This window comes from Anomaloglossus baeobatrachus, chromosome 10, assembly GCF_048569485.1.
Source record: "Anomaloglossus baeobatrachus isolate aAnoBae1 chromosome 10, aAnoBae1.hap1, whole genome shotgun sequence".
Lineage (NCBI taxonomy): Eukaryota > Metazoa > Chordata > Amphibia > Anura > Aromobatidae > Anomaloglossus > Anomaloglossus baeobatrachus.
This window is the reverse complement of record NC_134362.1, coordinates 186792913-186805019: the sequence shown is the minus strand read 5'-3', so window position 1 is coordinate 186805019 and position 12107 is coordinate 186792913. Positions and strand designations below refer to the sequence as shown.

At 53.7% G+C, this 12107-nt stretch overlaps 1 protein-coding gene across 1 annotated transcript in view; it reads left to right on the top strand.

Annotated features, from left to right (window-relative positions):
- CHMP1A (charged multivesicular body protein 1A) overlaps positions 1-12107 on the top strand; it is a 38161-nt gene that overhangs the window by 656 nt on the left and 25398 nt on the right. Inside the window, 3 exon segments of the mRNA XM_075325965.1 lie at positions 6666-6685; positions 6792-6804; positions 6807-6868. Coding sequence (XP_075182080.1) covers positions 6666-6685; positions 6792-6804; positions 6807-6868 — 95 coding nt within the window.

The following is a 12107-nucleotide window of genomic DNA, read 5'->3' as shown; positions in this document are numbered from 1 at the left end:
TCTGGACTGGAGCGGTGATGGGTCTGGGTCTGGACTGGAGCGGTGATGGGTCTGGGTCTGGACTGGAGCGGTGATGGGTCTGGGTCTGGACTGGAGCGGTGATGGGTCTGGGTCTGGACTGGAGCGGTGATGGGTCTGGGTCTGGACTGGAGCGGTGATGGGTCTGGGTCTGGACTGGAGCGGTGATGGGTCTGGGTCTGGACTGGAGCGGTGATGGGTCTGGGTCTGGACTGGAGCGGTGATGGGTCTGGGTCTGGACTGGAGCGGTGATGGGTCTGGGTCTGGACTGGAGCGGTGATGGGTCTGGGTCTGGACTGGAGCGGTGATGGGTCTGGGTCTGGACTGGAGCGGTGATGGGTCTGGGTCTGGACTGGAGCGGTGATGGGTCTGGGTCTGGACTGGAGCGGTGATGGGTCTGGGTCTGGACTGGAGCGGTGATGGGTCTGGGTCTGGACTGGAGCGGTGATGGGTCTGGGTCTGGACTGGAGCGGTGATGGGTCTGGGTCTGGACTGGAGCGGTGATGGGTCTGGGTCTGGACTGGAGCGGTGATGGGTCTGGGTCTGGACTGGAGCGGTGATGGGTCTGGGTCTGGACTGGAGCGGTGATGGGTCTGGGTCTGGACTGGAGCGGTGATGGGTCTGGGTCTGGACTGGAGCGGTTCTGGGTCTGGACTGGAGCGGTGATGGGTCTGGGTCTGGACTGGAGCGGTGATGGGTCTGGGTCTGGACTGGAGCGGTGATGGGTCTGGGTCTGGACTGGAGCGGTGATGGGTCTGGGTCTGGACTGGAGCGGTGATGGGTCTGGGTCTGGACTGGAGCGGTGATGGGTCTGGGTCTGGACTGGAGCGGTGATGGGTCTGGGTCTGGACTGGAGCGGTGATGGGTCTGGGTCTGGACTGGAGCGGTGATGGGTCTGGGTCTGGACTGGAGCGGTGATGGGTCTGGGTCTGGACTGGAGCGGTGATGGGTCTGGGTCTGGACTGGAGCGGTGATGGGTCTGGGTCTGGACTGGAGCGGTGATGGGTCTGGGTCTGGACTGGAGCGGTGATGGGTCTGGGTCTGGACTGGAGCGGTGATGGGTCTGGGTCTGGACTGGAGCGGTGATGGGTCTGGGTCTGGACTGGAGCGGTGATGGGTCTGGGTCTGGACTGGAGCGGTGATGGGTCTGGGTCTGGACTGGAGCGGTGATGGGTCTGGGTCTGGACTGGAGCGGTGATGGGTCTGGGTCTGGACTGGAGCGGTGATGGGTCTGGGTCTGGACTGGAGCGGTGATGGGTCTGGGTCTGGACTGGAGCGGTGATGGGTCTGGGTCTGGACTGGAGCGGTGATGGGTCTGGGTCTGGACTGGAGCGGTGATGGGTCTGGGTCTGGACTGGAGCGGTGATGGGTCTGGGTCTGGACTGGAGCGGTGATGGGTCTGGGTCTGGACTGGAGCGGTGATGGGTCTGGGTCTGGACTGGAGCGGTGATGGGTCTGGGTCTGGACTGGAGCGGTGATGGGTCTGGGTCTGGACTGGAGCGGTGATGGGTCTGGGTCTGGACTGGAGCGGTGATGGGTCTGGGTCTGGACTGGAGCGGTGATGGGTCTGGGTCTGGACTGGAGCGGTGATGGGTCTGGGTCTGGACTGGAGCGGTGATGGGTCTGGGTCTGGACTGGAGCGGTGATGGGTCTGGGTCTGGACTGGAGCGGTGATGGGTCTGGGTCTGGACTGGAGCGGTGATGGGTCTGGGTCTGGACTGGAGCGGTGATGGGTCTGGGTCTGGACTGGAGCGGTGATGGGTCTGGGTCTGGACTGGAGCGGTGATGGGTCTGGGTCTGGACTGGAGCGGTGATGGGTCTGGGTCTGGACTGGAGCGGTGATGGGTCTGGGTCTGGACTGGAGCGGTGATGGGTCTGGGTCTGGACTGGAGCGGTGATGGGTCTGGGTCTGGACTGGAGCGGTGATGGGTCTGGGTCTGGACTGGAGCGGTGATGGGTCTGGGTCTGGACTGGAGCGGTGATGGGTCTGGGTCTGGACTGGAGCGGTGATGGGTCTGGGTCTGGACTGGAGCGGTGATGGGTCTGGGTCTGGACTGGAGCGGTGATGGGTCTGGGTCTGGACTGGAGCGGTGATGGGTCTGGGTCTGGACTGGAGCGGTGATGGGTCTGGGTCTGGACTGGAGCGGTGATGGGTCTGGGTCTGGACTGGAGCGGTGATGGGTCTGGGTCTGGACTGGAGCGGTGATGGGTCTGGGTCTGGACTGGAGCGGTGATGGGTCTGGGTCTGGACTGGAGCGGTGATGGGTCTGGGTCTGGACTGGAGCGGTGATGGGTCTGGGTCTGGACTGGAGCGGTGATGGGTCTGGGTCTGGACTGGAGCGGTGATGGGTCTGGGTCTGGACTGGAGCGGTGATGGGTCTGGGTCTGGACTGGAGCGGTGATGGGTCTGGGTCTGGACTGGAGCGGTGATGGGTCTGGGTCTGGGGCGGAGCGGTGATGGGTCTGGGTCTGGGGCGGAGCGGTGATGGGTCTGGGTCTGGGGCGGAGCGGTGATGGGTCTGGGTCTGGGGCGGAGCGGTGATGGGTCTGGGTCTGGGGCGGAGCGGTGAGGGGTTTGGGGCGCAGCGGCGAAGGGGTCTGGGTTTGGGGCGCAGCGGCGAGGGGGTCTGGGTTTGGTGCGGAGCGGCGAGGGGCAGTGTACTGGGCATTGGGCGGAGTGGTGAGGGGGTCTGGGTTTGGTGAGGGGCAGTGTACTGGGCGTTGCGCGGACACGAGGAGGAGACCACCTGACCGAACTCTCAATCAGCCATTCAGGCTGAAATTGAAAATGTAAAGATACTACTAACGCATATAATACATTTGGGGGGCAAATTGTGTCCTCCAAATAACCCCTTAAAAATTGGGTTGAAATGTCCCTTATAGAAGATGCAATCCCCATTTCCCTGAATCTGAATCGTCCCTTTTAGGAAAAAGAAAAAGCCTCCTCACAAATTGTAGGTAAATGTTCGCTGAGGACGAGCTCCTCCACCACATGGACGAGTGACCGCCCTTCTCTTGTAGTGACTGTACGATCCCTGGTGGGCTGACTCCGGCACTGATCGTGGGGAGTCGCCTCATAGCTCCATTCACCTCTTTCTGGCCATGATCAAACTATTACACCACACAGGGGACTCGGGGACCCATCTTGTCACATGTGCACCCCGGCGAGCAGCACTATGAGCAGATCGGATTGACAAGGCCTCATGTTTCTTACTGATCCTGTATGGCAGGTTGGAACAGTTGTTCTTGGCATTACACTGTTGTCTCAGCAGCGGTGACGTCAGACCTAGGCCTTGTGACTGCTCCAGCCACACCCCAAACACCTGAGTAATGGAAGGTGTGAGCCTCGGAGTTATGCAATCTTCAGTCCACTCCTCTCATAGGATTCTAAGACATTGATGTGATCAATATAAAGGAGTCACCTAAGAACACGTACTAATCTGATACTTCTCACGGCAGAGTGTTTGCTACAGTTGAATCCTCTGATCTGAAGCGTGGACTTCAGATTGATACATATCACCTGCACTAATACATTGTAATAAAGTTATCAGGAGAAACTTTTAAAGGGGTTGTCCAGTCTTGGGGTCCCAGTCTGCAGTCCTGTGACTGCATTGTTGGGAATCCTTACAATGCACGCTGTGAGGATTCTCCGGCGTCGGATCATGTGCTTTCCATTTATTCGACTAGATATGTGCGGCCTTACTCTAGTCGCCTGTTTTGAGAGAGGCCACACACATCTAGTCGGCATATGACAACATGCATACAAATCACATACTGGCCGTCAAGCGTCCGCCCGCTCCCGGCCTGGTCACTGGAGAATCCTGACAGCTTGCACACTGCGCACTGTGAGGATTCACATAGGGTATGTGCGCACTAGGCGTTTTTTTCACGCTGCATTTTTATGTGCGTTTTTGTCTCAAAAACGCACCCGCGGCTAAAAAACGCATACGTTTTTGCCGCGATTTGGTGCGTTTTTTGCTGCGTTTTTGCTCACTGCGTTTTTAATCAGTGCACAATGCCATTAAAGATTGTTGATGAAAAAAAAAAAAAGGTCTGATGTCATTTCCTTTTTCAAAATGTTCATTGTATGCAGGAGAGCAGACAGCTGCAGAACTAGTGTATGCAGGAGAGCAGACAGCTGCAGAACTAGTGTATGCAGGAGAGCAGACAGCTGCAGAACTAGTGTATGCAGGAGAGCAGACAGCTGCAGAACTAGTGTATGCAGGAGAGCAGACAGCAGCTGCAGAACTACAAGGCTCAGCATCCTCCATTCACTAGTGTATGCAGGAGAGCAGACAGCAGCTGCAGAACTACAAGGCTCAGCATCCTCCATTCACTAGTGTATGCAGGAGAGCAGACAGCAGCTGCAGAACTACAAGGCTCAGCATCCTCCATTCACTAGTGTATGCAGGAGAGCAGACAGCAGCTGCAGAACTACAAGGCTCAGCATCCTCCATCCAGGACTGTATGCAGTTTTTTGCCCAAAAAGAAAAAAAAAATGACATGGGCTTCGCCATATTTTTGTATGCTAGCCGGGTACAGCAGGCAGGTACGGGCTGCCCCCAACCCCCAGCTGCCTATTTGTACCCGGCTGGGAACCAAAAATATAGAGAAGCCCTTTTTTTTTTTAATTATTTCATGAATTTCATGAAATAATTTTAAAAAAAAAAATGACGTGAGCTTCGCCTAATTTTTGAGTCCAGCCGGGTACAACTAGGCAGCTGGGGATTGAATCCACAGTGCAGGGTACCCATGCTTTCTGGGCACCCCCACTGCAAATTGCAGTCCGCAGCCACCCCAGAAAATGGCGCTTTCATAGAAGCGCCATCTTCTGGCACTGTATCCAACTCTTCGAGCTGCCCTGATGCCGGGTGGCTAGCTGGGTAATAATGGGGTTAGAGCTAGCTGTATATTATCAGCTAGCCCTAAGCCTGAAATTCATGGTGTCACGCCAATATTAGACATGGCCACCATGAATTTCTAGTAATGATAAAAAAAAAAAAAACACAACACACAGAAAAATATTTTTATTAGAAATAAAACACAACACAATTAGTGACTCCATCTTTATTGAAATAAAGAACCCCCCCTCCGCAGTAATCCTGGGTCAAGGGTCCCGCGCCGTCCAATCCGGATCCAATATCATCTGACCGGTTTGCTGGAAGGCAAAGCGATCAGATGATGTCAGGTTAAACTACGTGAATCACATCACACATCAGCTGATTGTATAAAAGCCGATTATACAATCAGCTGATGCATCAGTAGAAAAAAAAAAATACTCACTTATGTGCTGTGCTGATTACCGGCAGCTCCTGCAGCGATCGGATGAGAGTCTGATCCTGTCCGATCGCTGCAGGAGCTGCCGGTAATCAGCTGATGAAGTCCCTGACGGCCGGCCGGGCGCGAATAAGCCGGCGAGACTACGATCAGCTGATGCGTCAGGTGACTGCATCAGGTGATCCACCGCCAGGTCCTGCAAGCAAGGTCCTGCCCCGGGGAGACTGCACACAGCCAGAGCGGCGGTACCGAGACAGGGGCTGGGAGCGGGCATGGCACCGGGACCCTGCAGACAGGTGAGTATATATGACATTTTTTTTTTCTACTGTTCACTTTGGTTTTCGCCGCTGCCTCCACCTCCCGCCCAGACATGGCGCCGCACGGAGCTGACATGCACAGGACGGGAGGTGGAGGCAGCGGTGACGGTACCGGGAGTTTTCATGCTTCTGTGTTTACCAACAGAAGGAATCCTCTTCCTGTACACGTCACTGTAGTACCCACCCCTTGCGTTTATAGCTGCGTTTTTAGTTATAGAAACGCGGCTATATGCGTTTTTCATTGCGTTGTTGAACATCTCATTGAACTCAATGGGTGAAAAACGCAGTGAAAAACGCAGAAATAATTGACATGCTGCATTTTTGTGGTCACCACAAAAACGCAGCTACAAAAAAACGCTGTGTGCGGACAGCACTTCTGAAAACCCATAGACATTGCTGGGGAAGCAATGTCACTTGCGTTTTCAGCACAAAAAACGCGGTAAAAAACGCCGCTAAAAACGCGGCAAAAACGCCTAGTGCGCACAAGGCCATAAAGTGACTGCAGACTTGGAACTCAAGCCTGACAACCCCTTTAAATTAAATAAGACCGCAGCACCTGAATAAGGAGAGAATAGGGCCGCAGTTGTGTTCAGCTCAGAAGGATGTGTAGAAATAAACAGTGTCTGCAGGAGATTTCAGAAATCTCATTCACTTAGCTGGTCTTTTAAAATCCATCATGTGAGCAGGTCCTAAGGTTTGTGGGAGGAATATGAGCTGCAGGATGGAAGCAAGAATGTTTCTATTCACTGACTGCAAGCAGGTATCTGAACATTGTAAGGAGTTAAAGTGCCAAAGGAAAAGTGGCGCAGTCACCCATGGTGTGCTTTTTCCCCAAAGGCCCTTTAGTATATGAAAGCCGTGATTTGATTGGTTGCCTTGATAATCGATCGAGGCATTATTAGGGGTCAGCGGCCCGGCATTTCATCATCCTCTGCCCCAAAGTTATCCACATCACATTTTCTGGCCTGAATTTTCTATCTGCCTTACACCTCTTTACTAGTTTTGTACTTCTGTCGTGAGCACTAACCTGCCGGTTTCTGTTTCTTTTTGCAGACACGTTGTTCCAGTTGAAGGTGCGTATACTGGGCCTTGTGCACTCGGCCCTCTACTTTCCTGACTCTTGGGGGGGCTCATCTCTTCATTCTGTGGACTCATCGCTTGTTTTCTGCTCACTTTCAGTTCACGGCCAAGCAGCTGAGAAGCTGGCAAAGAAGGCCGAGAAGGACTCCAACACTGAAAACGCCAAAGTGAAAAAGGTACAGCGGCAGCGCCCTCTACTGGGCAGATTATTGCTGTTAAGAGGTGGTTCACTACTTTGCAATAGTGGCCACATCTCTGTAAAACTGAATACCTTGTTCAACCAATTCTGCCTCTGAGCGGCGTTATTGGGGTCCGATCATCCCCATGAAGTGACCCCCTGGGCTCCCTGATCTATGGGAACCGGTGATGTCACGTCAACTTCCAATTGACCTGACACCACCGAGGTGGGCCCCAGTCTTCCTCAGTGACTGAGCTGTGAGCGGCGTTTCACCGATCGTCACAGCCCAGCATCGCTCCTGCTTGCGGCGCTGTGCAGTGAAGGAGAAAGCGCGCAAGATGCTGGGCTGTGATTAACAGTGAAACGTCGCCCACTCACTCAGGAAGACTGGGGCAGCCTCGGTGGTGTCAGGTCAACTGGAAGTTGACGTGACCTCACAAAATCGGACCGTGATAGCGCCGCTCAGAAGCAGAATTGGCTCATCAAGGTATTTAGAAAAAGCTTTCCCTATCAGTTTTACAGCGATGTGTTCACTATTGCAGATTAGTGAACCATCCCTTTAAATAATTTTGTAACATTAAAGGGAACCAAATATCAGCATTTTCCTATATAAGGTGCAGCCAGTGCAGTACTGGCACCATCAGGCACATTGTGTACATACCATTAGTGGGCAGCTCGGATGTGTAGGCTGTAAAATCCAAGTTTATAAAGTTTGAAAATTCATGCACTTTTTGATTGACGTGTGCACCTCTGCTGCTAATCTCCGGGCGGGTTATGCACGTGGATTCCTGCCCCCCCCACAGCCGCCTGTTCCTCCCTCTCACTGGCCGTATGTAAATTTCTAATTTTCAGTTACACGGCGTCGGAGTTAGCGCCTGCGCATAGCGCTCATCTCCGGCGCCGTGTTTCTGAAGCCCACAGTATTATTGTTTATCAGAGGGCGGCGCATGCGCCCTCGCTTCTTCAGATCTGTTGTGACCGCGGGAGCGCGCGCGGTCACAACAGGACTGGAGAACAGCTGAACTTACCGATTAGCTGCAGCAGACGATATTGTAGCAGACGTCTGCTGCAGCTAATCGGGGTAAGATCAGCTGTTCTCCAGTCCTGTTGTGACTGCGTGCGCTCCCGCAGTCACAACAGAGCTGAATAAGCGAGGGCGCATGCGCCGCCCTTTCATGCACAATAATACCGTGGGCTTCAGAAACATGGCGCCGGAGATGAGCGCTATGCGCAGGCGCTAACTCCGATGCCGTGTTACTGAAGATTAGAAATTTACATACAGCCAGAGGGAGGGAGGAACAGGCGGCAGGAATCCACGTGCATAACCCGCCCGGAGATTAGCAGCAGAGGTGCACACGTCAATCAAAAAGTGCATGAATTTTCAAACTTTATAAACTTGGATTTTACAGCCTACACATCCGAGCTGCCCACTAATGGTATGTACACAATGTGCCTGATGGTGCCAGTACTGCACTGGCTGCACCTTATATAGGAAAATGCGGATGTTTTGTTCCCTTTAACCCCTTCAGCCCCCGGGCACTTTCCGTTTTGTTTTTTGCTCCTTTTCTTCCGAGAGCCGTAACGTTTTTATTATTCCGTCAATCTTGCCATATGAGGGCTTGTTTTTTGAGGGACGAGTTGTACTTTTAAATGAAACCATAGGTTTTACCATATATTGTACTGGAAAACAGCAAAAAAAATCCAAGTGTGGAAAAACTGCAAAAAAAGTGTGATCGCACAATAGTTTTTGGGATGTTTTATTCACGGTGTTCACTATATGATAAAACTGAGGTATCTATGTGATGCCTCAGGTCGGTGCGAGTTTGTAGACACCAAACATGTATAGGTTTACATGTATCTAAGGGGTTATAAAAAATTCACAAATTTGTCCAATAAAGTGGCGCACATTTTGCGCCATTTTCCAAAACACGTAGCGTTCTTATTTTTTGGGATCTATGGCTCAGTGATGGATTATTTTTTGCGTCTCGAGCTGCCGTTTCTAATGGTACCATTTTTGCGCAGATGCTACGTTTTGATCGCCTGTTATTGCATTTTGCGTAAAACTTGCGGGCGACCAAAAAACGTAATTTCTTTGTCGCTCCATTGGGAGACCCAGACAATTGGGTGTATAGCTTCTGCCTCCGGAGGCCACACAAAGTATTACACTTAAGTGTAAAGCCCCTCCCCTTCTGCCTATACACCCCCCGTGCATCACGGGTTCCTCAGTTTTCATGCTTTGTGCGAAGGAGGCAGACATCCACGCATAGCTCCACATCTTAGTCAGCAGCAGCTGCTGACTAGGTCGGATGGAAGAAAAGAGGGCCCATAACAGGGCCCCAGCATGCTCCCTTCTCACCCCACTCTTGTCGGCGGTGTTGTTAAGGTTGAGGTATCCATTGCGGGTACGGAGGCTGGAGCCCACATGCTGTTTTCCTTCCCATCCCTTGATGGGCTCTGGGTGAAGTGGGATCCTAATCGGTCTCCAGGCACTGGGACCGTGCTCCATCCACAGCCCCTGGGGACTCTGCTGGACAAGGAGCCGAGTATCGTCAGGGACAAGGCCCTGCTACTTTGAGGTACTCTGTGTCCCCGTGGGGACCGCGCACAGCAACACTGCAGCATTGCTGGGTGTGTTAGTGCGCCGGGGACCGCAGCGCTGACCGCGCTTGTGCCATCACACACTGCAGCGTGGCTGGGTGTGTTAGTTTACTGGGGACTACCGCGCTGACCGCGCGCTGCCATTTCACACTGCAGCGCGGCTGGGAGTGTTAGTACGCCGGGGACTACCGCGCCGACCGCGCTTATACGCCGGCCGCGCTTATAACTTTAGTCCCCGGCTTTTGCGGCCTAGAACTCACTTTTTTCCCGCCCCCAGGCCTGCCAGTCAGGGAAGGGCGGGACGCTGCACAGGACGTCAGCGCTGAGGGCTGGAACATGCTTTGCATACTCCACCCCCCTCACTATGCACAGTGGGGCACCAGATTCCCGCACTTTCTAGGGCACGCCCACGGCCCCCTCCTCTCCTCAGGACGCCGGCAGCCATTCCTGTCAGCTCTTCTGACGCTGGAGAGGGGAGACAAGCTCTGGGAGACCCAGGCAGGGATTCTGGTGATCACACAAACCGCTTTGAGCGGGCGGTAAGCAGCACCTGAGGTGCTGGCCCCACTAGTGCCGAAGTGTACATATAGATTTATATGCTTATAGGCTATACTTTACACTGTATGGTGCACGGTTGATTTTTGGCTATATACCCTCCTGGATTGCTCAGAGGAGACAACAGCATGTCGTCCGCAAAAAGCAAGGGTGCCAAAGCACAGGCTTACTATGCTGCCTGCGCCGCATGTACGGCTATACTACCGGCAGGTTCCACCGACCCTCATTGTGTGCAATGCTCGGCCCCTGTGGCACTTTCTCAGCCGGAGCCTCTGCTAAGGGTGGCCCAGGGAGAACCACCTGCTAACACTGTCCAGGTGACGGGGACGGAGTTTGCAGTTTTTACTGATAGACTTTCTGAGACTATGGCTAAGATACTAGAAGCCTTGCAGTCCAGACCGGTATCTCAGACCATGGGCACTGTTGAATCATTGCACCCTGGTCCCCCTCAGTTGGAACAACAATGTGCTCCCGGGTGTCTCATAGATCCCAGGGTGAGGTCTCTGACACGGACCGCAGCCCCAGACCGCCTAAGCGAGCTCGCTGGGAAATTCCCTCGACATCATCACATTATTCAGGGTCTCAGCGGGAGGACTCTCTGTATGATGAAGCGGAGGTAGCTGATCAGGATTCTGATCCTGAGGCCGCTCTCAACCTTGATACTCCTGATGGGGACGCCATAGTGAATGATCTTATCGCGTCCATCAATCAAATGTTGGATATTTCTCCCTCAGCTCCTCCAGTGGAGGAGTCAGCTTCTCAGCAGGAGAAATTCCGTTTCAGGTTTCCCAAGCGTACAACGAGTATGTTTCTGGACCACTCTGACTTCAGAGAGGCAGTCCAGAAACACCGAGCTTGTCCAGATAAGCGTTTTTCCAAGCGCCTTAAGGATACACGTTATCCCTTCCCCCCTGACGTGGTCAAGGGCTGGGCTCAGTGTCCCAAGGTGGATCCTCCAATCTCCAGACTGGCGGCTAGATCCATAGTTGCAGTGGAAGATGGGGCTTCACTCAAAGATGCCACTGACAGACAGATGGAGCTCTGGTTGAAATCCATCTATGAAGCTATCGGCGCGTCTTTTGCTCCAGCATTCGCAGCCGTATGGGCACTCCAAGCTATCTCAGCGGGTCAAGCGCAAATTGACGCAGTCACATGTACGTCTGCGCCGCAAGTGGCGTCCATAACCTCTCAGACGTCGGCATTTGCGTCCTACGCTATTAATGCTGTCCTGGACTCTGCGAGCCGTACGGCGGTTGCATCCGCCAATTGGGTGGCAATACGCAGGGCCTTGTGGCTACGGGAATGGCAGGCAGATTCTGCTTCCAAAAAGTGCTTAACCAGTTTGCCATTTTCTGGCGACCGCTTGTTTGGTGAGCGATTGGATGAAATCATCAAACAATCCAAGGGAAAGGATACATCCTTACCCCAGGCCAAACCAAACATACCCCAACAGAGGAGGGGACAGTCGAGGTTTCGGTCCTTTCGGGGCGCGGGCAGGTCCCAATTCTCCTCGTCCAAAAGGCCTCAGAAGGATCAGAGGAACTCCGATTCATGGCGGTCTAAGTAACGTCCTAAAAAGACCGCCGGAGGTGCCGCTACCAAGGCGGCTTCCTCATGACTTTCGGCCTCCTCACACCGCATCCTCGGTCGGTGGCAGGCGCTCCCGCTTTTGCGACACCTGGCTGCCACAGGTAAAAGACCGTTGGGTGAGAGACATTCTGTCTCACGGTTACAAGATAGAGTTCAGCTCTCGTCCTCCGACTCGATTTTTCAGAACATCTCCGCCTCCCGAGCGAGCCGATGCTCTTCTGCAGGCGGTGGGCACTCTGAAGGCAGAAGGAGTGGTGGTCCCGGTTCCTCTTCAGCAACAGGGTCACGGTTTTTACTCCAACCTGTTTGTGGTTCCAAAGAAGGACTGGTCTTTCCGTCCTGTCCTGGACCTAAAACTGCTCAACAAACACGTAAAGACCAGGCGGTTCCGGATGGAATCCCTCCGCTCTGTCATCGCCTCAATGTCCCAAGGAGATTTCCTTGCATCGATCGATATCAAAGATGCTGATCTCCACGTACCGATTGCTCCAGAG